At 43.6% G+C, this 24,903-nt stretch overlaps 1 protein-coding gene across 2 annotated transcripts; it reads left to right on the top strand.

Moving 5' to 3' along the window:
- Positions 1–530: 530 nt before the first annotated feature.
- Positions 531–24,878, top strand: TTC14 (tetratricopeptide repeat domain 14). Of its 2 annotated transcripts, XM_054983259.1 has the most exons (12): positions 531–726; positions 6,606–6,730; positions 8,116–8,315; positions 10,098–10,182; positions 11,928–12,057; positions 14,945–15,097; positions 16,003–16,074; positions 16,848–16,967; positions 17,075–17,197; positions 19,550–19,667; positions 21,273–21,382; positions 23,506–24,878. In XM_054983259.1, the coding sequence occupies exons 1-12, from the start codon at positions 581–583 to the stop codon at positions 24,419–24,421; spliced, it is 2,298 nt and encodes a 765-aa protein (XP_054839234.1). In that variant the 5' UTR covers positions 531–580; the 3' UTR covers positions 24,422–24,878. The 2 variants fall into 2 exon arrangements, 1 of the variants encoding a protein (XP_054839234.1); XR_008597318.1 differs by lacking the exon at positions 23,506–24,878 and having other exon boundaries at positions 19,550–20,808; positions 21,273–21,367.
- Positions 24,879–24,903: the final 25 nt, after the last annotated feature.

The following is a 24,903-nucleotide window of genomic DNA, read 5'->3' as shown; positions in this document are numbered from 1 at the left end:
TTGCCAATTCCAGGTTGGGAAATTCGTGGTGACTTGGGGGTACAGCCTGGGGAGGGTTGGGGAGAGGAGGGACCTCAGCCTGGTATATTGCCATAGAATCCACATCCCAAAGCAGACATTTTCTCCAGTGGAACTGATCCCTCTGAACTGGAGAGCAGTTATAATTTCGGGAGATTTCCAGCCACCACCTGGAAGTTGGCAACAATCGGTTTCCCGCTCATTCCTCACAAGCCTCATCCCTTTTTCTAGAAATACGCGGAGCTTTCCTCTGCGTCTGCGCGTGGGGCACGCGTGAACGCCAGAGCGGCGGCAAAAAGGAAGGGAAAAAAGCCTCGCCCCCTTCCCGTTTGAAACGGAACTCGTTTCCCTCTGTAACGGTCAATGCCAATCCTCCAGGGCTTCAACCACAGAGGTGCCAAAGCTAGAGCGGCTTCACTCTCGCAGTCATGGAGGCTTTCCCGTTTTGCCGGAACTTAAAGCGCCACGTTAATGCCTCTGAAAGTTGCGCTTCCGGGTCAGGGCCGCGGCGCTGAATGTGTCAGGGAAGGCGGCGCCGCTGCGGGCGGCCTGACGGGCGGCGATGGAGCGGGATCTGCTCCGCCAGGCGCTCGGCTTCCACGGGCCCGCGCTGCTCTCTCTCCTCCGGACGGAGCAGCACGACAATCCCGATTTCCGCGGTCTCCTGCCGCCCGGGGGGCCCGGCCTGGAGACGCTGCCTCCTGCCAGGTGAGGGAAAGCCGGGGGTGGGCGCGGCTCCCGGGCGGACAGCGGCGCTGCAGTCCGCGAGGAGGGGAGCCAGGGCCGTCGAGCCTCACGGGCTTTGGTCCCAGGACCCCTTTTAGAGTCTCTGAGGTGCCGCGAGACTCAAATCCTGCAGCCCAAAGGGCGTGGCTGGGGAGTCAGTCTGGAAAGGGGGCGTGCCGTGCCGTGCCCTTGTCTGCAGGTTCGGTCCCCGGCATTTCTGCTTCTCGGCTTGAGACTCTGGAGTGCTGAAGCCGGATAGTGCAGAGCTTAGGGGTGCCAGTTGCCTGCTTCACGTGGGCAGTCTTCCGCTGCTGGGCCCCTCTGTGCCTGGCGAGAGAACAGTGTGTGTGTGGGGGCGGGGATGGGAATGATGCGTTGCTGCTGTCAACAGCTGATGCTATGAAAACTATTTTCCGGAGCGTTGGCTGATGTGTTGATGTCATGTGTGTGTTTTCACGACATCACTCCCGAAAAGCTCCCTGTGCCTCTGCCTGAACTAGATCCACCAAAAGTCTAGCTCTATGTTCTTTGTGTTTGTGTTCTTTGTGGCTTTGTGTTCTTATATGTCCCATGCAAAACATAATTTTTCTATGTAGTGATATTGAGTGTGCCATGTAATATTATTGTCCTATGTAATTAATGTATATTGTTATATGTGGCTGTGAATCAGCAGCCACAAAAATGCTTTCTACAACCTCACTCAAGCCTGGAAGATGGCTTCCTACTTTGACGTGGCCGATCTGTCCACCTGGATCCATACTATGGTAACATCAAGACTTGACTATTGTAATGCAATATGTCTAAGTTAACTAGGAGACTCCAATTGATGCAAACGATGCAAAACTGAATTATTCAAAAGGGATTTTTTACATAGATAGGAGGGCTGTATTGTAGGGAGATGGTCTCAAAGAGATGCTTTGCTAACAAGTTAAGGACCGTAGACTTCACCACTGTGTTGCCGTACACACTATATATTGCTTTAAGCATGTGCTCCTATGACCTTACTGAATGTTGACTAATGTCAGTTCTAGAATTGCTTATGCTTTATTTCAGCATCTCTTCAACTTCGTATTGGATTTTTACTGATACAATGTCTTTGTCAACTTGTATTGATTTACCCTATGGCATTGTTCATTGAAATGTCCTTGATAATGACTGTGCTAATCTCACTGTATGTAATCTGGCTTGAGTCTCAGAGAGAAAGGCGGACTATAAATGACATAAATACAAAATAAATAAATAAAAACATATTAATTGGAAATTGGTTTACATTAAATTGAGAGCCAGTTTGGTGTAGAGGTTAAGAGCAGCAAGACTCTAATCTAGAGAGCCGGGTTTGATTCCCTGCTTCTCCGCGTGAATGGGACTGCTCTCTCAGTCTCACAGTTTGCAAACTGCTCTGAGTGTGGTATTAAGTTGTCCTGAAAGGCAGTATATAAATCGAATGTTGTTGTTGTTACTTCTAATTCACAACCACAATCTTTCAATTATTTTTGCTCTTGCAGGCAAACTGTTTCACAGCATTTTCGGTCTGAGTAACATTGACATCACTAAACTTTTGTCCCATTGGTGCTTATCAGAATCCTGAGTACATTAGGGAGTAGTTCACACTGTACTGTGTTAAGATTTAGCTACTGAAGAAGCAGGCTGCATAAATCTTGGTTTTAGCCTGTGTTAATGGAGTGAGATGTGACTTCAGCATATTTCTGAAGGATGAACATAGTGACTGTAAAGAGCTCATTGAAGTGCAAAAGTGGTCAAAGACACAAATATCAGAACTGCACCATTGACTTTAAGTATGAAACATTAGGGGCTGGAATCAGCTGAAAATAGGTGCTTTATATTTTGGGGAATGAATAAGCATTTAACGATAGTTGGTAAATGTATTGTCAAATCAATATATCTAGTTATCAACATGGCGCCATGTTTTAAAACACCCAAAATAACAGAGGCTGTGCTCGATCCTTTATAAAACGAATACCATCTGAGGTCTCAGTGGCCATTGTGAAGATTGCTAGGCAACCATAACAATAGTGCCAGCTTTCAAACCTTGGTATCAATAAAAGGCATGGAGGAGGGGATATGACCCTTTTTAGGGCTTTTTTGGCCTCCCAGTCCACCCAGCTATCCTTCCTCTTGCCCTGGAAGGAGAACTCGGCAGGGTCTGAGTCATTACCAGGCAATAGCATAGAGTTGGAAGGGGCTTTGCAGACCATCTAGTATAATGCCCTGCCTAATACAAGAACAGCCTAAAGCATCCCTGACAAGTATTTGTCCAGCTGCTTCATGAAGACTGCCGATGAAGGGGAACCTACCACATCCCTAGTCAGCCAATTTTAAATACTTAAAGAGAGCAATATTGTCTCCCCTCAACTTCCTGTTCTCCAAATTGACCATTCCCAAGTCCCTCAGTCTTTCCTCATAGGGCTTGGTCTCCAGGCCTCTGATCATCCTGGTTGCTCTCCTCTGCACCAGTTCCAATTTGTCTACATCCTTTTTTGAAATGAGACCTCTAGAGCTGCACACAAGTACTCCAGGTGGGACCTGCAGAAAGCAGTATATAGTGGGACAATGGCATCCTGTGATTTGGATGTTATGCCTTTATTGATACATCACAAGATTGTGCTCACCTTTTTTGCTGCTGCATCACATTTATATTTAGCTTCCTTTCCACCCATGCCCCAAGATCTTGTTCACACATACTGCTGCCCAGAAGTGTAGTCCCCATCCATTATGCATGCTTTGTATTTTTGTTACTTAGGTACAGAACCCAGCACTTATCCTTATTAAATTGCATCTTATTCAGTTCTGCCCACTTTTCCGATGTGTTCAGATCTCATTCAATTCTATCTCTATCGTCAAGGGTGTTTGTTACTCCTCCCAGTTTGGTGTCATCTACAAATGTAATGGGTAATCCCTTCACACCTTGTCCAGATCATTTATAAAAACATTGATAAGCACTGGGCCCAGAACTGAGCCCCGTGGCACTCCGCTGGACACCTCCCTCCAATCAGAGATGATGCCATTGACAACTACTGGTTATCCAACCAGTTCTTTATCCATCTAACCATCCTAGTGTGCAGTCCACAGTTGTCCAATTTACCCATCAGAACATCATGAGTGACCTTGTCAAAAGACTTACGAAAATACAGATAAACTAATCGACAGTATTCCCACGATCCAATAAGCCTCTTGTTCAGTCATAAAAGGAGATGAGGTTGGTCTGGCAGGACCTGTTGGGGACAAATCCATGTGGACTTTCTTTCTTTCTTTCTTTCTTTCTTTCTTTCTTTCTTTCTTTCTTTCTTTCTTTCTTTCTTTCTTTCTTTCTTTCTTTCTTTCTTTCTTTCTTTCTGGCTTTCTTTCTTTCTGGCTTTCTGGCTTTCTGGCTTTCTGGCTTTCTTTCTTTCTGGCTTTCTGGCTTTCTGGCTTTCTTTCTTTCTGGCTTTGTTTATTTGTTTATTTGCTTTTGTTTATTTATAGTCTGCCTTTCTCATTGAGACTCAAGGCAGATTACACAGTGTGAGATTAATAAAGTCAATATCAGGAACATTTCCATAAACAATGCCATAGGGTAAATAGATACAAGTTCACAAAGACATAGCATTAGCAGGAATCCAATACAACATAGTGGTGAGGTCTGTGGTTCCTAACTCATTAGCAGGTCATCTGAGATCCCCTCCCTTCAATACAGCCCTCTTATCTGAGTTAAAAAGCGTTTTTGAACAATTTGGTTTTTCATAATTTGCGGAAAGCCTGGAGAGGGGGGGGGGCTCTCCTGACCTCCTCAGGCAGGCCATTCCATAGAGTGGGCGCCACCACAGAGAAAGCCCATGTATAGGCTGCTGTTGATTTTGCTGATGTGCAAGGTGGTGCCTGCAGGAGACCCTGTTCACAAGAGTGAAGCTGCTGTGGACAAGCATAGGGAGGGAGGTGGTCCCATAGGTATGCTGGATCAAGGCCATGAAGGACCTTTAATATCTGCTCTGGTATCTTCCCTGGGACAGAGGTTGGCCTGTAGTTCCCTGGATTGTCCTTTCCCCCTTTCTTGAAGTTTGAGATAGCATTTGCCCTCCTCCAATTTTCAGGCACGTCACCCTGTCCTCTTAAGAGGCCTGGAAGATGATCAACAAAGGATCTACAAGATCTTTTGAAAGTTCTTTAAGCACTCACAAATTGCTACCCTGCAATTTGTGCAATGCAGCAGTGGCTACAACTTGATGCTATGCTACTTGTCTGGCCCAGCAGCTTCCATCACACAACTCACATGAGTGGCTTGCTAAAGCATAATTTTCGCAGCATGGCAAGACTTTTCTCAGGGAGTGAATGCCAGGGGAGGAAGGGAGGGAAAGTTGAGAGCCAGTTTTGTATAATAGAGTGTTAGATTAGGATCTGGGATACCTAGGTTCGAATCCCCCCCACTCTGCCATGGAAGCTTGCTGGGTGACCTTGGACCAGTCTCGCTCTTGCTTTCTTGTTTGCTCTCTCAGTCTAATCTTTCTCACAGGATTGCTGTGAGGAAAAAATGGAGGAGAAGAGAATTATGTAAACTGTATTGGGTTCCTACTGGCGAGAAAGCTGATATATATAATGAAGTAAATAAATAATGAAACTGAAAACAGGGGCAAATAAAAGAATTTAATTTAATTTATTATATTTATATTCCGCCCTCCCCACTTTCGCAGGCTCAGGGCGGATAACAAAATACAAACATCACCCACCATTAAAACATTTAAAAGCATTAAATAATACATTTAAAAACATTTAAAAGCATTAAATGTTACGGTTCATACTGCACAGCGGTTCATACATGCATCTGTGTTCGCATAGGGGCGATGGTTTAACCCCCCCTCCACGTGGGGGGGGGGCACCGCCCAGCGTCAACCATATGCCTGGCGGAATAACTCTGTCTTACAGGCCCGGCGAAATGCAAGCAAATCTTGCTGGGCCCTTGTCTCGCAAGACAGAGCATTCCACCAGGCCGGGGCCAGGACCGAAAAGGCCCTGGCCCTGGTCAACGCCAGGCGGGCCTCCCTAGGGCCAGGGACACTTAAAAGATGTTTTCCACCAGAGCGGAGAGTCCTCCAGGGCTCATATGGTGAGAGACGGTCCCTCAGATACGTCGGTCCCAGTCCGCATAGGGCTTTGTAGGTTAACACCAAAACCTTGAACCTGATTCGGTACTCCACTGGCAGCCAATGCAGCTGGCGTAGCACCGGTGTAATATGCTCCCACACCGGTGCTCCAGCAATGACCCGCGCTGCTGCATTCTGTACCAGCTGTAACCACCGGATCGGGCCCATGGGAAGCCCAGCGTAGAGCATGTTACAGTAATCCAACCTAGAGGTGACCATTGCTTGGACCACTGTAGTCAAGTCACGGGGAGACAAATAAGGGGCAAGCTGCCTGGCCTGCCGAAGATAATAAAAGGAAGACCTGGCAACTACAAGTGATCGGGTCCTCCATCTTCAGGGAGGAATCCAGAATCACCCCCAGGCTCCTAACTCTCGGGGCCAGTGTAAGTGCTGCCCCATCAAGTGTAGGAAGCCGGGGTCCCAAAGCCATCTCCCCACGACTCACATACAGGACCTCCGTCTTCGTGGGATTCAATTTCAGCCAACTTTGTCTCAACCAACCAGCCACAGCCTCAAAAGCACGCTCCAGGGCATCAGGGGCCGATCCAGGCCGCCCGTCCAACAACAGATAAAGCTGGGTGTCATCCGCATATTGGTGAGGTTGGTTGGTTGGTTGGTTGGTGGCAATGAGGAAAAAGACAAGGAAAGGAAAAAGGATACAGGGGGGAAGTCTTTGCTTGTAAATTACTGTCTAATTCACAGTCTCAATTGTGTTTGTTGTTTCAGGAAGGACAGAGGAATAGATAATGTTGAAATACAAAATTTCATTGCAAAAAAAGCAGATCTCCTTTTTTCTCATTCTTGGAAAACAAATGTGCCAACAATAACTGAAGCAGATGAAGAAAATGAAGGTAATATTTCCATTGGCATAATGCAGGAAGAAAATTGATTCATTTGAAATGTGGTGCTGGGGGAGAGTTCTGTGGATACTATGGACAGCCAAAAAGACAAATAAGTGGGTACTAGATCAAATCAAGCCTGAATTCTCCCTAGAAGCTAAAATGACAAAACTGAGGCTATCGTACTTTGGCCGCATCCTGAGAAGACAAGATTCTCTGGAATAGTCCATAATGCTAGGAAAAGTGGAAGGCAGTAGGAAAAGAGGAAGACCTAAAACGAGATGGCTTGAGTCAATAAAAGAAGCCACGTCCTCCAGTCTGCAGGATCTGAGCAAGTCTGTTAATGATAGGAAGTTTTGGAGATCTTTCATTCATAGGGTCGCTATAGGTCGGAGACAGCTTGACAGCACATAACACACACAATAAAGTTGTAAACCAGTGAGATATATATCTCTGTGTGTGCTTCAACTCTCATATTCTTGTCATAAATGGGAAAGTGCTTGGCATGGGATGTGCATCTGTTCTTTCTCGGAATGGGAACCTTTGGGAGGGGTAATTAGGAAATAAAATCTTGTATGAGATGTATTGTCTGTTAGAATAAGTAGCATTTTAAAGTCATGCAGTTGCAACCAATTCAGAATCCTCGTAGATGCAAGCCTTGCTGTTACAAATGACTGAATGACTAAACAAGACTTTTCCTGAACTTACCATGAAGGGCTACCAAATCAGACTCTGGAAAAACTGTCATTGAGTGGATTAAGCCCAGGAATACAGCACTTAATAACAGAGAGTGCCTGTGGACCCGTATTGAGTATCTTTTCCCCCCGCACTGAGTAACTACTTCTAGCTAGCCTCCCACATATCTGAAGTTAGAGGGAAGTGCTTTACCTGTGAAAGCTTAGATTTTAGACAAGCTACATCTAATCACCTTTTCTTTAAGAGATCAACTCCTGACTTCCAGAAGTGACACAGCTTTCTTTAACATAGGAGGGAGAAACCTGTTCATCATGTAAAGCCACAACAATAAGCTGTCATTTGGTGGAAGCCATTACTTGCATAATTAATGCATATGACCTTAATGTCCTTTTCCATTATTAAAAGGGATCAGAGCAGAGATGTTTTCTTTTAAAAACTGTTTCTGAAATGATGGCCATGCAAATTTTACAGATAAATAATATTTTTGTTGTTTAAAAGTACTGCAACCAGCAGTGTGATAATTTTTTTTTCTTGCTAGGACTGATTAAAATATCACAAAATAGTGAATGCAAGCATTTGAGTTACTCAGGATTCTTCACCAGGCTGGATGTCAAATGCGCTAAAAAATGTCCTGCTATCATATTTTAAGAACTGGTTACACAGTATTTAAGCACTGTTCTTTTTGTTTCCATCTGTTGCAGATTATTATGCTATTATGCCTCCTTTGGAGCAGTTCATGGATGTTCCCAGTGCAGAGAGGAGAGAGCTGTTTTTCCGTGATATCGAACGTGGGGACATAGTGATTGGAAGGATTAGTTCTATTCGGGAATTCGGTTTCTTCATGGTGCTGTTCTGCCTGCGAAGCGGCGTTATTCGAGAGATAGCAGATTTAGAAATCACTGTAAGTCATGAGGATGACAGTCAATAAGTGAATTGTTACAGAGGAGGCATGCCTTTCTAATAGCTGTGCCAGAAGTCCTGGCAAAAAGAAACTCAGTGGGTGGCAGTTTGCCTTAGGGGAGTGTAAATGCTAGCGCTGGTAAAATTTCAGCTGAGCCTTGGCTTCCTGGGCACATGTGGGACTTGAACCAGCAACTCTTGATAGGCTATGCCTACCTGTTCCTCCCCACCACACTATGACTATCACTACTGACCTTATATGGCTGGTATCAGTGCCACAGTGGCTAATACCTTCTGCCATGTTATGCTGCTGTGTGCCCAGTTGTGTGCGTGGCTAGAGGACTGCCTAGGAAGCCCAGGCTCAGTTGAAATTTTTCCATCATTAAGCATGATCACTCGGGATGGACGGCTCGTGCTGCCCTACATATCCTTCCTTTTGGCCAGCAAGCTTTCATGTACCATCTCCATACCACATTCAGGGCTCATGACTGCCACCAGCTACCTTTTGCCCTGGCATCCATCCATCCTGCCCCCTCCTCGTCTTTGCACAAATTGCAAGGCTAGCAGACACCAGCTGTAGTTTGAGGAATGTGCCACCTGGGAACCCGTCCTGTCCCCCTTGCAAGAGAAAATCTTAGTGCACATTAGACTGCCCCCTCCCACTTTGAGCAGCCTGCTGAATCCAGAAGAGGTCAGTAATGAGCGTGAGTAGGAGTAGATCCCTGCCTATCAAACCGCATTCAGAGCAGACTGTACAGCTGTCACAGCTTCGGTTTTCTGTCAAGCTTGTACTCTTCTGACACAGCCTTGCTGCAACTGCTCTCTGCACAGCACAACTAGGGAATTGCAGAGGTGGGGCAACGTCCAGGGCAGAGTTTCCAAAAACTGCCCCCCTCCACTCACACTTGGCATTTTAAGTTCTGAATCAGTAATTCGTGATGCTCCCATACATTTGCTGAGGATTCTGCTGCGGTTTCATAGCAGAATTAATGATGAGATAGTTGCTTCTAAATTAATTGAAAGGATTTTCTGGACCCAGAAACAAGGTGAAAAAAGCTTTCTCTGCAAATGACTAGGTTGAGAAATTAATGCTACTGGATGCAAGCTCTTTCTTTAATTTGTAGTGGCTGGATAATTCTGATCAGTGTATCTCAAAAAGGACATTGACGACCTGGAAGAAGTACAGAAGAAGGCAACAAAGATGATTAATGAATTTGAGCGCCTTTCCTATGAGAAAAGGGAAGAGTCTGGGACTTTTCAGTTTAGAAAAGAGATAACTAAGGGGGGACATGATAAGAGGTTTATGAAATTATGCATGGAGTGAGGAGAGTGGACAGAGAGAACTTTTTCTCCCTCTCCCAGAACATTAAAACATAGGGGCACCCAATGAAGCTGATGGGCAGTAGACAGAGATGGACAAAAGAATATTCTTCTTTAGTCAACAAGGGATTAAAATGTGGAATTTGCTGTCAAAGAAAGTAGCAATGGCCACAGGCATAGATGGCTTTAAAAGTGGATTAGATGGATTCTTGGAGGATAGGTCTACCAGTGGCTACTAGCCATGGTGACTAAAGGGAAGATTCATATTCAGAGGCAGTAAAACTTTGAACAAGAATACCAGGAGGGAACACCAGGGAAAACTTCAGCCTCTGTGCCCTTTAATTGGTCCTCCAGGGCAACTTGTTGGACAGTGTATGAGACAGAATGCCAAACCACTGATCTGATCCGGCAGGGCTCTTCGTTCTTATGCTATTGGATAACTTTTTCTTGGTTTCTGTTTTAGGCTCTTTGTCCACTGAGAGATGTGCCTTCCCATAGCAGCCATGGTGACCCTTTATCATACTATCAAACTGGTGACCTCATCCAAGGCGAGTGCCTCCTACACAGCCTTTTGCGGCTTCTCTACAAGACCTCCCTTTATGTGTTTGCTCTCAACATGCTTGATGGATGATCTGCTTTGTGACCCTTGGGGAGCACATGTGTCTGGCCATTCATACATGCAGCCCCAACTCTGGGCCTCTTGGGACCTGAGCCTTGGTATACACAGATTGCAGATCAGCACAGTATTTTCCCATAAAATAATGAGTCCATTGTTTTAAAAGGGCTGACTTTTATTAACTACAAGGAGATTAGACTGAAGGTAAGACAGAAAGGAAAATTTAAAAGCCAGTTGGCAATCAAAGTGTTTGGCAAGTCAAAATAAAATCCTTCAGCTATCTACCTGTGTAAGTACTCAGTAATTCATCAGTTACTCAGTTATTTGATTAAGGTTATGTCTCAGTCATGGCTAGTCCATGAAAGAGCTGCACGGATGTGTGTGCGAGCCTCTGCAGAACATGAGAAGAAAGGCTAGATGAGAGAGGGAAAGTGAAATGCAAGATAATGCAAGAAGAAGGCTTGAGGATCTGAGAGGGAGAATTATGCTGAACAGCTGGACCCAAACAAGGGCTGGCCCAGAGAGCCAAGGGATCTGGAAAACGGCTTTGGGAGAGACGAGGGGGAGGGGCTTGGCAATGAACTCCTTGGGACTGAGGAGGAGATCTGGTCAGCCTTTTCTCTCTGCAGGGATGCTTAGACTCCTGACATTTGCAGAGTTAAATTTCATATCTAGCACTGACAAGGTCCAGAAGCCATGTCAGAACAATGAGGAGAGATAGTGTGGGGATCGTAGGCCATAGTAAGAAAAAGAGAGAGAGAGATTAAGAAAGAGGGAGAAGTTAAATCATAGATACCAGGGTGTTTTTTTTTTACTTTTTATTTTTCATTTTTCTTAAGTACAAATAACAAACAGGAAACATACCTTGGAATGGTCAATAACAGAACAGCCAGTACAATAATTTGCAATGTCGGCACAAAGGGTGTAGCAATGGTAAAGACCCATAATATAGCTAAAAATAGATACCGGTCTTGAAGAGTGAGCACCGTCTCCTTAGTGGCTAAGATAGGTTAGATGGAAAAACCTGACCTGGTGTGTATGGCTGAATCCCAGACCTTATATACTTAATTCTCTGTCTGAGGGATGTGTGTCCTGCAATAGTGAGTCGAATTGAATTGTCTTATTTGCTAGTTTCAGAACGCTATAAACTTATTTCCTTTATCGCTATTTGTTTGGGACAAATCCTGTGACCTTAAGTTGTATTGATATCCTGATTAACTCAAAACCAACGATTGAATATTTGCTTACAGGTGTGCTAGGATTCCAACTCAGGAAGGAGACTATGTTGCTCTCTTGAATGTGTTAGACATTTAGCTTAAGAAAATATCCCTTTATCTCTTCTGTAATATGTGTACTTGATTGTTGCAAGCACTGACTGTTTCTTGCGGGTGTAATCTGAAATGCTCTTAGCAAGTCAGGATGGTTCGTTTTTAGGATAAGCTTTCTTGCAAAGGGTATCTTGAAACACCTTTTGATAATTATTTCCTCTGTGCTTGGTCAAGCTGCTTCTTCCCCTTGGCCTTTTTACATCTTTTCTCGGGTATAAAAGTGCGGTGGGGGGCTTGTAGCTGCCCCCTTCTCTGTTTTCTGAGGCAGCCTGCAGCCCTAGATGAGTGTAGTGGAGCTGACCTAACAGGTTGTTTAAATTCAATGTTGTTGGTTTTTTTATTTTAACAGCTGCAATCAAGGATATTGATCGCTATCATGAGAAGCTCACAGTGTCACTGCACAGCTCTGCTCTTTCTCCCAGCCTAGCAAGTACCAAATTAGGAGTGATCAGCTCCGAAGACTTGCCTCTGCACTATAGGTATGGAATTGGAATGAGCTGCGTCTTTCTTTAGTCAATCAATAATCCTTTTGGCACACACTGGGTTTTTTAAAAAAGGGTAAAGAAAACACCCTGTTCCTGTAGACAGAAGAAAGGAGATGATAATTTTATAACAGTACTTTGATAATGCTAGTACTCGCTGGCTTTGTCGCTGCAAATACTCAGGGGTGGTGCATTCCAGCCCCTAGACCCAATTCAGCGGTTTCTGATGCAGGCAGGAGTTGCAAACACATATGCTGCTGTTTCAGCTTTTGTATGAGATTCCCCATTCACTTCATTGCAGGGGGACAGTGTGTACATGCACATACCCATCCACTTACCTATGGCCCTTTGCAAACGTGAAGCTGCTCCTTCTGTTGGAATGAGTGGGAAAGCAGAATTTTCTTGCAAGTATTGGAGCACCTGCAGAGCTGCTCATCAGGGCCCTTGTTTATCATTCCTAATGTCCCCAGTGGCAATGACTGACTTGTATTAAGCAAAAGTCTCTTCTATAGAGCTTGATGCCTGCAATCCAGCAAGTGAAAATAATGAATACAACCTGCTACGCAGCAGTTGGTGTGTGTGTGTTTCCTTCCTTGAGTGACAGCGGGGTCTGGTCGCAACTCTAGGCCTCTGGTTTCCAGCCAGTGTGTCCTGTGAAGGAAAACCTTGAGGCAGATGAAACTACAAGTGACATAGACTCTAATCATATGTTGCTTGTGAAGGGTCCATTTCCTGTGTAATTGGGGGGGGGTCAGCTGTGAGAGGGAGGGTGTTGCTGGACTGAGGTTGAAGATTGAGTCTCATGTTGAGCTATCAGAAGAAATGGCACAGGTGGGGGTGGGTGGGTTTCAGATAGTTTATGCCTGGATGTGGTTAATAGTGCTGGATAACTTGAGAGCGAGCTAGTTCGTCATTTCCGTATGAGATCTTTTTCTATTTATTTATTTATTTATTTAAACATTTATTAGCTGCCTTTCCTCCAAAGGTGCACAAGGTAGCTTACAGTATGAAGTATAAATATAAGTATATTATAAAAACAACAGTTAAAATACTGTCCTAAATAAAACTGTCTTCAGCTGTCCCCTGAAGCTAGAGAGCGCAGGGGCCAAGTGCACCTCCCTGGGGAGATTGTTCCACAGTCGTGGGACTGTCACTGAAAAGGCCCTCTACTGTGTACCCACCAACTGAGCTTCTTTGTTTGATGGGACAGTCAGGAGGGCCTCTCCCGGTGATCTTAACTCCTGGGCAGCAGCCCTAGAATCATACGGTTGGAAGGTACCTCTAGGGTCATCTAGTCCAACCCCTGCACAGTGTAGGAAATTCACAACTACCTCCCCTCCCCACACCCCTAGTGACTCCTGCTTCATGCCCAGAAGATGGCTAAACACTGTCAAGTTCCCTAGTCCAACTGACCTGGGGAAAATTGCTACCTGACCTCAAGTTGTGTATGGGAGAAGATGGTCCCAAGCCATGTAAGTCTTTAAGGGATAGAACTAGCACCTTGAATTAGGCTCGGAAGCAGACTGGTAGCCAGTGTAATGGTAATACCAAGGCCCCATGTTCCTGATAGCTGGCCCCAAACATCGGTCTAGCCTCAGCATTCTGCCATAGCTACAGCTTCTGAACTGTCTTTGGGAGCATTGCAGTAGTTCAGTCTAGATGTAACGAAAGCAAGGATCATTGTGTCTAGATCGGATTGAACCAGGAATGGACACAACTGATGCACCAGCTGAAGCTGGGCAAATGCACTCTGAGCTACCGCAGCCACCTGGATTTCTAAGGTGACCGCTGCGTCAGGCAGTATTTCTAATCTGTGAACTTGACTTTTCTGGGGAAGTGTAACCCCATCCAAGACCAGAGATCTCACATCACTGGTCAGCCTTTCTATTAATGCAAAGAACCTCTGTCTTGTCAGGATTAAGTTTCAGCTTGGGCACCCTCATCCAGCCCATTACTGACTCCAAGCAGAACATCAACAGCATCCTTGGAATTAGATGGAAAGGGAAGGTAGAGCCGGGTATCATCCACATATTGGTGACACTGTAGCCCGAACCTTTTGATGACCTCTCCCAGTTGCTTCATGTCCAGCCCTGTGGGACCCTGTAGATCTGTGGCCACAGGGCAGAACGGGAGTCCTCCATTACCACTTTCTGGGACCTGTCACCCAGATGGGATTCAAAACACCATAATACAATGTTATTTATACTGTATTTATTTATAGTTCCCTTTTCTCACTGAGACTCAAGGGAGATTACGTGATAAACAGTGTGCAGTCAGAAAGCATAAAACAGCTAGTGAACAATACAGTAGGACTAGGATTACAGAAGTAGAGAACAATGTGAACAATAAACTATTTAAAGCAAGGTATACTATAAACAATACAGAAAGTGGATTACAGGGTAGAGATAACACAGTAAAAAAGTTTCTGCATAATTAGCTTATTTTCTGTCCCTAACAAATGTGCAACTGTATCCTTCCTTGTGCAGTAAATAAATACTTTTACAGGGATTACTTAATCACTGCAACTACTTAATTATTGAGGTCTCTGGGGTAGGCATTTCTGGAAAATATTAGTAAGACTAGATGCTGGAGGCAATGTGACATAAAAGGATAACAGTGAGAAGACAAAGGAGGCTGCAGTGTCAAAGTACAGAAAAGGAGGTATTGGGACAAAGGTGGCAAGTTGGAAGGAGTGGGACAAAGCATCTTTCTAGAACAGGGTCTAGAATATAGAGGCTTGAAACTAGTTAGATGGCTTGTAGCTGTTCTGTCAGATAACCTCTTCATAGCAGTTTGGTGTTTAGTCCTTCTTGTTTCCTTAATATGATGGGAAAGATGTTCGAATGGAAGCCTCGTGTTCATAATTCTCCTCCCCCCTCCCCAGGAGGAGTGTTGAAATATCCAGTGGTTTGGAAACATACGAAAAAGTTTTGCAACACTCCTTGGGCTTCGCCAATCCAGCAGTAGTTGAGTTTCTGGTAGGCAAACTAGGACTGAGTGAATCCAGCCCACCATCCTTAATGAGAAGACTCCAAAGGTATCTAAGGAATCATCCATATCTTCTCTTACAATTTTTTTAGGCTTATTTTATCTGCATGATTGTTGACTAATGTCGGGGGGGAGGTTTCCAGAAAAAACACTTCTCTTCCTGAACTTGGTTGTTTTTTAAACTGAGCTGCCTCATCTAACAAAGCAACATTTTCCATACTTTGTATTTTTCTGACCCACAGTCCGCTTGAACTTTGATTTCGACAATTCAGTGCCAAGCTAAGCCAGGTTGCAGGGATCCCCATATATTTTATATACACATTCATCTCTAAAATGGGACGCTGGTTGGGGTCATATGCTCTTAGCAAAAGTAATGCATAGGTGAGGAGATTTAAACATTGCTCTTCCTCCTCTTTTCTTACATCCCTGCACTCTGATGCTTTCAGCATTTTTGTTTAATAAGGCCCCCGCTGTGGATGTGAATAGGTAGACTCGTATAAATACACCTAGGTTCCCTTATCCTTCTGGTTTGGCCCTTGATCTCATTGAAATCATTGGAACAAATAAATAGACTTAAATGCATCTATGTTTGTCCATGTATAAGAATATAAATTGGACAGCAAGTAACATGGGAAGTGGCTGAGGAGAGCCAAGAACTAGTTTACGTTTCTTTCCCAGGGAAATACTCAACTAAACTTTTGATACTGCTTATTACCACTGCAGGAAACTTTGGGAGTCCATTGAATCAGTGCCTGTAAATGTAGGTGACTCCTGGGCCTGGAAAATCCTCTTAAACCAGGGGAAATATAATGTTCTCTATCTTTCAGCTTTATTGTATCTTATTACTAATGGAGCCGAATACCAAATACGGGTCTTCCAGCCAGACTGTGTGGGCTTGGTATCAGATCAAATCCTCTTGACATGTTTCTTGGTTGTTGTTTTTTTTCCCCTCAGCCAAAATTTCCATGAAGAGGATTTTGCCACTGCGTTGAGAAAAAAGCAGTCTGCCTCCTGGGCCTTAAAATGGTATCCACGCTTCATTGCTAATGCCAAATGTTTATGTAAATTTAGGAAGAACAGATTGGTCATTTTCTTCTAAGCAAACGCATGTTGCAATGAGCAGCTGAAAACTCTGCCCACAATTTGGGAGAGAAAGAGACTTGCTTGGGACTGACATAACTGATCAAGGATAGCGTTAAGGTGCTCATGAAGGGAACGGTCCGATATTCTTAGGGCTTGATGGCCGTTGTTACGATGTGCCTCTAGCTCACTGCACTGGAAAAATCTTTTGTAGTGTTGTGCATGCTTGTACGTGCATAAAAGTGCCAGATGCACTATCAAGAAATAATGGAAGATTGAGATAATGACTACATTATCCTCATCTTACCTTCCTAAGGGTTGAATTTCATCTAAACGTTTGATGCATGGAAGCATACCCCTGGAATGCTGTTCCTGGGGGCAGCGGGGGGGGGGGGGGTGGCTATTGCAGGGAGAGCAGAATTGGTAAAAATCCCTCCTTGAGTGTACAGATTTTTTTTGATGGACTCAACCTTGTGACTTGAATCCCCACCACCATCTTTGTAGACTGATAAGGAATTCTGGAGATAATAATGCACAAGGGTGGTAGACAAGAGAGAGATTTAAAAGTGGAAGAAAATTGGGGTGTTATTACCAGCTTCAGTAAACGGATGCATTGGCAATTATTGCTAAACTTGTAACTCTTGGAATGTGTACTAGTATTTTTTGTCTGAGGAATGGATAAATTGATAGGTAACACATTCTTTGTTCATTTTTTTAAGCGTGAAGATTGGTGTTGATTATTTTAAAGAGGGACGCCATGTGGATGCCATGAATGAATACAACAAAGCACTGGAGATTGATGCGCAAAACGTTGAAGCCTTAGTTGCCCGCGGAGCCCTGTAAGTGTCTTATTTGCTACTGGAAGGGTACTTTAAAAAAAAAGAAAAGGAAGCACATGAACACATATAAAATACTTGCATTGTGATTTTCTTTTCTTTTTTTCTAGATATGCAACAAAAGGCAGTCTAAATAAGGCAATTGATGATTTTGAAATTGCTTTAGAAAACTGTCCAACGCACAGAAATGCACGAAAATATCTGTGTCAGACACTTGTTGAACGAGGAGGCCAGTAAGTGTAGCTTTCTATTTTTCGTTCTTGCCAGAAATTTTTTTGGGATAGTAGTTGGAATGTCTTAAGATAACAGCTCTGTGCAGATGACCTATCCACATGCTGAATCACCACACAGGGAGGGAAGGAGCTCAGGCGCACTGGTCCAGCTTACACTTGGCTGCTGGTTTGAATGATGCGAACATGCAGAGGGAGGGTCTGCACATACGCTCTCTCCCTGTGATCAGTGATGCTGCTTTCTGAACATGGGTGGGGCTGTCATATGGGCACTTTCCCCATGCGCTTGACTTGGCGATTGAATGGGTGGGGTGGTGGGGGTGGTGAAGCCAGTTCTCCCTTGAGTCAACATGCAAACAGGCCTTCTGCACAGAGCTACTGTGTGGCTTTGTCCAGTGCAGCGCATAGCCAAATCCAGCAAGTCAGATGTGAAGGAAGATACGCGTCATCTGCGTCTTACGTTGCTGCCACCTTTTCTTTCATAGAGACGATCAGCTATATACAAGTATGGTCTGCCTTGGTCCATAGTGGTTTTAAGGTACATTAAAAGGTACCCTCTCCCCTCAGATCATCCCCAAATCGGCTCAAAAGAGCATGGAGAAAACAGCATCTGCTGTGAACTGCCACTTGAGGAGTGAGGGCTGAGGGTGGTGGCCCTCTAGGAAATTTCTAAGCCACACTAATTTTCTCTTAGCTGTTGTCATGCTAAATCTCCTCCCCACCCCCACCCGCTGCCTTTGTATCTCTTCTGTACCTCTCATTCTTGTCTTCATCCTAACGTTTTTATTTTAGATCTTTTCTGTGTGTTTTTAACCGTGTGAGATTCCTATAGGCGTATCGTGACCTCACTGTTTCTTTTCCTGCTTGGGTGTCTGGCCTGGGTAGAACTCTGTGGTTGCTCCATCTTTACCGTTTGGCTTGGGGCTGCTTCATGAATCTGCCTCTGCTGAATTTCCTGCTCTCCCATGACCGCCAGCTTTTATAACGAGCAAGTGCCTGCAAGCCAGACATATGCATATCTCTGTGTTGTTGCAATTCTTGCTATTGCTGTGATTCCAGAAATTACTTGTGGTCATGACTGTTACAGTTACCTGTTTCTCTGGATCTTCTGAGTGCATCCGAAGGACTGAGTGGCTAGCTTAGCCTCGTTGATCTCCTAAAATGTCCCTTTAGTAGGCTCTGCCACCTCCCAAAGATTTTATGTATATTAATTGGCTGTCCTAGGTCAGCCAGTAATTCTTCCCTGAATGTTGTCTGCACCTGTATGTAAAGTAAGGAAAAGGGTTCCACTTCCCTTTTACTGTCTCAGCTGAAAGAATGGCTTGTGCAACTGGTGTGTGAGGGAAAGCAATCAGAAAGCCTCTCAGGAATTTTTTTAAAAAGTTGTAAAAAAGGTTTCATTCCTTGCACATGCAAACAAACCAAGGAGGAAGGCTGAGAGTTGAAACTACAGAATGCAGAAAGTAAAAAATAAAAGTTTCTTGCTACCTAAAACTTAGAACTCTTCAGACTTCTCACTCTTTGGAGACCAATCTCCTTTCCCCAAGTTGACATCTGGAAATGGGCTTAGCAAAAGAATGACAAAGGCTTGCAATTCTGTGTTTCCAAGAGATCCTTGGAAGCAAGGCAGTTCTTTCTGGCGCAGTCAGAAAGCGGGGTGTTCATTCAAACTTCCTGCCAAAAAATAACCTGCACGACTAACTCTTTGATTAGAGCCACAGGATTCTTTGCAGACAGCTGCTGTAGTATAGAGAAGAATCCATGGGTGTCAGACCAGAGGAAGTTTTTCCTTGATTCTCCCCAGGTCATTGTGACGGATGGCCAGGTGTGGCATCCGTATGCTGACCCTTCTCCCCCACCCCTGACCCCACCCACCCCCAATCCAGAAAGCTTGCATGTTTTGCTCATCTCAGTGCAATGGAACTTGTGGATCAGCTGAAAACTCTCACAAGGCTTAGCCTGTTTTCTGCGCATAATAGAGGGGTGTCCCATTACAGCAGGGCTATCACCCCTACCTGTGTTGGCTGGGGATCAGTTGCTTAGAGCGTGTCTCCCTCTGAATGCAGCTCGAAGCTCAGAAGCCTGCTGGACAAGGTCTTGTCTCTCAGTGCTGACCCTATTCTCTGTTGTGGGATGCTGGTGTACAGATGCACTTTGTTCTGTACTGGAGTTGTGCTTGGTGGATAAAGATGTTTTGAGTCTGATGACTACTGAAGCAAGGAGCCATCTTCCAAGCAAAGCTACACATTCCCTATTCAAAAACACTAAAGCTTTAGTAAGAGCAATGCTTTCTTCAGTATGAGTAACTGTGGAGTTGGAATGTTTTTTATGTGTGCCGCAAAATCATTTTGCCAGGTTGGAAGAGGAAGAAAAGTTGTTAAATGCTGAGAGTTACTACAAGAAAGCTTTAAACATAGATGAGACGTTTCAAGAAGCTGAGGATGCCTTGTTGAAACTTCGTAAGCAGATGCAGGTGATACTTTACTTTCTCTTGGTAGACTAAGAGAGATGATGATAGAAAACTCTACATTAAGAGGCAATCGTGTGTTAGGTGTTCGATATGCTGTCCTCTTCCATTTAGTCCCCTGCATGCATCAAGTAAGGGGAATGTTTCTATACTTATGAAAATCAAGCCTTTGTGTGTTGCTTTATAACTGCTGGTAGTCAGGGAGCAAGAATTGCCTAGAGATGCAGTCATGATTGCTGAATTCAAAGTGGCCAAATTGAGGGGAGTCCAGAGTCCTCTTAAAGTTAAGATCAATTGTGGCTAGTTACAGAAACTATAAATGAGGCTGTTCAAGAATACGTTTATTTGGAGATAAGTTTCATTTAAAGTCACTGGAACTTACTTCCAAGTTAAGTCTGTTGAAAAGTCTTAAAACAGCTGGCTAAGAATATCTTTTGTTCCAGCAGAACCAGGAAAAAAAAGCTACAATGAAGGCCTTTATTTTTGCCCTGTTGCAGTTGAGTTAGTACAGACTGAAGACCCTGTGTTACTCTTAGATATGAAGTCAGAATTCCCTGCTCAGTTTTTAGACTCCCTGGTCAGCAAGTGAATCTAATTTCACCAAAAATTCTTGACCTACAGGATGAGTTAACAAGCATTCAAGGGTTGCTAAGCAAGGTTTTCGCGACAAGATTTATTTATATCACGCATTTCAAAAGACGTTGAGGGTCACTTTGTACGTGCCTGTACTGGGTTTCCCCCTTCTGCGTTGGGACTCTGTGATGTGCTAAGTGGGATACCACATCTATTTTTACCAACAGATTTCCACATAACGTTGCCAGCAGCAAAAAGCATCCTGAAGCATCTTGTTAAAAATAGATATGGCGGCCCTCTTTTGCACACCTTTGCCTCTCTCCATTGTGGGGAGGATTAGGCACTGAAAGAGCGTGAACAGGCCTGTGCAAAGTTTCCGTGAGTGACATCTGGAAGTGTCAGGCTGTTTTCCCGTAATACTGATGGTATGTTTTTTTCTAATGCCTTTTTCTCTGAACTGGAACTGTTGCTGCTGTGTCTGACCTCTGGCGCTGCTCATCACCAACAACCCGCTGGAATATGATTACGTGTGTAAACCATGCATCAAACTGGGCTGTGGTACGATTGCCAAATGGTTTGTATTCATACATGGCCCCTTCTAATTATATTTTAATTTGGATCACATTTTAATACATAAATTTCGATAATGGTGCTTTCTGTGATCTCCCCATCACCCGGCTTGGCTTATTATTTGACATGGACAACTACTTGTAATGCTTTTTTCGCCTTCAATTTGGGTTGCTAATGTCATTACGTTGGGCTATGGGCACCAATGACCGTCTTGGCCTTACTTTTTCTTTTAAAATGTGGGCTTATATATTGGACATACAATCCTTAATACCATTCTTACTCATCTCAATGCTTTGCGCTCCATTTATACACAACTGTTTTGTCTTGAATGTCATTTTTTGGACACGATGCCCTTGGGATTGATGGAAACTGTGCATATTGTGGGGTGGGGGTGGAATTTTGGCAAAATTTTGGGGTTAACACTCTGGCTCGTTAATGCAATATTTTTGATGTTGGAATTCAAAAAAGAAATCTTTGGAAATGAGAGAGAAACAAGCTGCAAAAGAGGAGAGACAGAAAGAGAAGAAAATAGAGACAAGTGTGGAAAAACTGCGTAAGCTCTTAAAAGAAGAGAAAAGGTAACCTCTGTTCTGTTCTGTATACCTGTCCTTACTTGATCTTTCCATGGCTCTTTAGGACACGCTGTGCATGTCAATAAGCTGTCTGGTACCGTAAGTATAGCACTTTTGTTGCCCCTTTAAATTTTTTTGTAATGTTTAGTTTTTCGTAGCTTTTCTTAGAGGCATTTATAAAACTGCCTTTAAAAAGGAATTAAGTATCAAGAATGAAGCATGACATTTCATGATCGGTACCTGATTCTGAGGAAAGGCCTTTCAAGTCCAACCTAAGCCAAGTTGCATCTTTCTAAGCTCTATCAAAATATGCTCTTCTCACTGTGGCATGATTCAGATATAAAAACAAACATTGCTTGTAATTATGTGAATGGACCAGAAAGAGACTCAAGTTTGTGTGTGCCGTCATTTTGGGACAAAATACCAGTCCCAAGATTTTTTTGAAAATCAGTTAATAAACCCTTAGCTTTTTCATAAAGAGCAATACCGGTCCTGTTCTAACCTGAATAGAGTAGTATGCAGTGGTGCTGGCAAGCTGATAGCTAATAATTAAACCAGCAAACAGGAATTCCATAGCTACTATCCATTACATTTAAAAAGATTTGTACTTGTAGGTCAATTGAGTGTCAAGTGAAACTGCAGTTTATAAGATCGTTGTAGGGTAGTCAGAATGTTGGGTTTTTCAGCATCAGCACTATAGGGGGATGGGCTCAGTATGTGATTCATACCACATACGGAATCAGCCCCACAGCTTGAAGGACAGGAAGCATTAGCAGGAGGTAGATTGCTGCATGGTCCTTGGGTCCATCCCATGGCAAATAAACTTAAGAGGATAATTCAGCAATAATAGCATATTCTTGAGTCTAGGTCCACAGCCTTCACTAGGGAAATCTTTGTAGTTCCATTGTTGTTTGTACAGAGCAGTTAGCACATATGGTGCTATACTGAGCTTCATAAACACAGCAAGAGGGATCCCTAACCCCATGAGAGATACGAATCTAAATTACAAATTCCAGAATTGAGTCCCAGTGATGTCGACCTGTTAAAGCAAAACAAAGAAATCTTATGACACCATAAAGATTTATGAAGGTCTTAAGCTTTTGTGGTTTAGAACTACTTCATCAGATGCATAGAGTGTATCTTGTTGATGCACATTAAGAAAAACAAACATTGGGGTCAAAAGTGAGGCTTCATTGCCTTTTGACTCCACTTTCTACAACTTTTCTCCTCTCTGTACCTATGTGAGTATATATCTGCTGAAGGCTTCCTTTATTCCTCTTATGGGTATCAGTCCAACAATTATGCCATTATATAGCATAAGTGTGACTTTTGCTTTAATCTAAATTACAACAATATTGGAGGTTGATGAGAGACACAAATAGTATGGGATGAAAAGTGAAGTTACTTGTACTTGATTATAGTTGAGAGCGAGGCTTTAAGGAGTTAAGATACCTGGGGAGGAAGGTGGAGTTGATAAGAAGGGCAGCAAGGACGAATTAAGATTTTAGATGTTGTATATCTCTCATCCGTTCGCCTGTAGCCTCCAGGAATCTAGAAAAGCATTCCTTATAAAATCAGGATCTGTTTTTGGACTGGTCTGAACTGCTATAATGGGGGGAAAGGCCTTGTCATCTTGTAATTGGAACTTCACTCCTGCTTGACTATGGAAATGACAGAGCTTCTATTGGAGATGTGTGGTTGTCAAATAGCATATTAAAATGAAAATATTTTAACATGGGCACTTTATGCAGCAGTTTTGTTTCCCAGAAAAGCTGTGTAGCAGAAACAGAGTATCTTAACAGTGCAGTGCTAAGAAGAGTTACTCCAGTTTAAGCTCATTGAAATCAATAGGTTTAGACTGGAGTAACTCTGCTTGGGATTGTGCTGTAAGTCAAATTTCCAAATATATTACCCAGACTTGAAACCAGTCTTTCACTTCACATAATTATATGTTTGAAAGCAAATCTGCTCGAATCCCTTTCCTGTGGCTAGTCAGAACTTTTTTTTACATAACGGTGCTGAAGGTTAAAAAGTTTAAGAGCTTCTTGGCAATCTACCACAGAGCTTTGCCCAAAATGTTGAATTTTGGATCCTACTGGCAATGCCTCATGGTTAATTAAAACTTCTAGGTTGAAGAAGAAAAGAAAAAGGTCAACCTCCTCCTCCTCCTCTTCCTGTGATTCTTCATCTGATGAATCCACTTCCTCCTCCTCCTCCTCCTCTTCTGATCACAAAAAGCGTAAGAAAAGGGATCGGAGCCGGTCCGAATCCTCGCGCAGCTCTAAACACACACCCAAGAGTTCCTTAAATCAGAGTAGGAAAGATGACTGCTATTCTCCTCCAGCCAATACCTCTGCTTCCTTCCTTAATCAAAAGCATGAAATGGAGAAACTGCTGGAGAGGCAGGACAGGTTAGCTTATCAGAAGCCAGAAGCTAGAGACAGGTATTACTCTCTCCCAAGGACTTCTCTTTATGAGGAAGATCATGGAGGCAGGTCTGAAGATTCCAGGGATTCCTACAGCAGCGCCAAAACTCAGGCAAATAGTAACAAAACTGAAAAACAGGGTAAGGTAGACAGAATTTTCTTTGATAGGAGGGAGAGCACAGGTCCCTGTCGCAGGAAGTCTGATGACAAAAACAAGACACAGTATTCAGGAAAGTTAGAAAAAGATGGGGGGAGGAAGGAACAGCACCGGAAGTATAGCCCAAGCCAAACAAAATATTCCACATCTCCAACAGGGTCTGATTACTCCACCAAATCAGTTGAACACTACAAACGATATACTAGCCGCTGGATAAACGAATCCAGTCGGTACAGTGCTGACAACAGACCCGAGTTGGCACAGAGTAAAAGAGAGAGAGAACCTCGGAGCAGGGAAAGAGATCCTGCCCAAACACAGGAGGTAGATGAGGAAGCTGCCCTCAATGGCAAAGAACAATCAGGAAGTGGTGCTAGGAAAAACCTGCCTCAGAATCTACTCAACATATTTAATCAGATTGCTGAATTTGAGAGAGAAAAAGGAAGCAAGCAGAAAAACCAATGATTTTTTTAAAAGTTACTACCGGGTGCAAGTAATGGATATTGTTCAGCCTCTATAATCACTGGAGTCCCTGCTGTTCATAGAAAACTAGAAATGTTTTTTGTTCTTCCCTCCAGTCTGTTTGTTTATGTAGAGAAGGATAAATATGCAAGAGCGGTGTCATCTCTCTTTAAAAAACGGATATTTCTCATGCTCTTTAAGATCTAAGATGTGCTGATGTGAAAGGTTGAAAAATTCTTAGCTATTACGAAGGCTGCCAGCTGTGCCAGTTGGCATCTGACTTGCACTTTACAGAGGGAATTTTTTCCAAGGGCACCAATGACTGTTATTTTGTAATGTTAATATAACCATAAACTTGAAATGTTTCTAATGAATGTGCCATCAGTGTATATAGCTTGTTTTACAAGTAAACTTTTTAAAACAAAACTACTTCCCCCAGTTTTGTTCAGTGTCTGTGATTAATGCATTGTTGTTCTACCTTTGTC

This window comes from Eublepharis macularius, chromosome 6 (genome assembly GCF_028583425.1).
Source record: "Eublepharis macularius isolate TG4126 chromosome 6, MPM_Emac_v1.0, whole genome shotgun sequence".
Lineage (NCBI taxonomy): Eukaryota > Metazoa > Chordata > Lepidosauria > Squamata > Eublepharidae > Eublepharis > Eublepharis macularius.
This window is presented reverse-complemented; position numbering and strand designations above follow the sequence as displayed.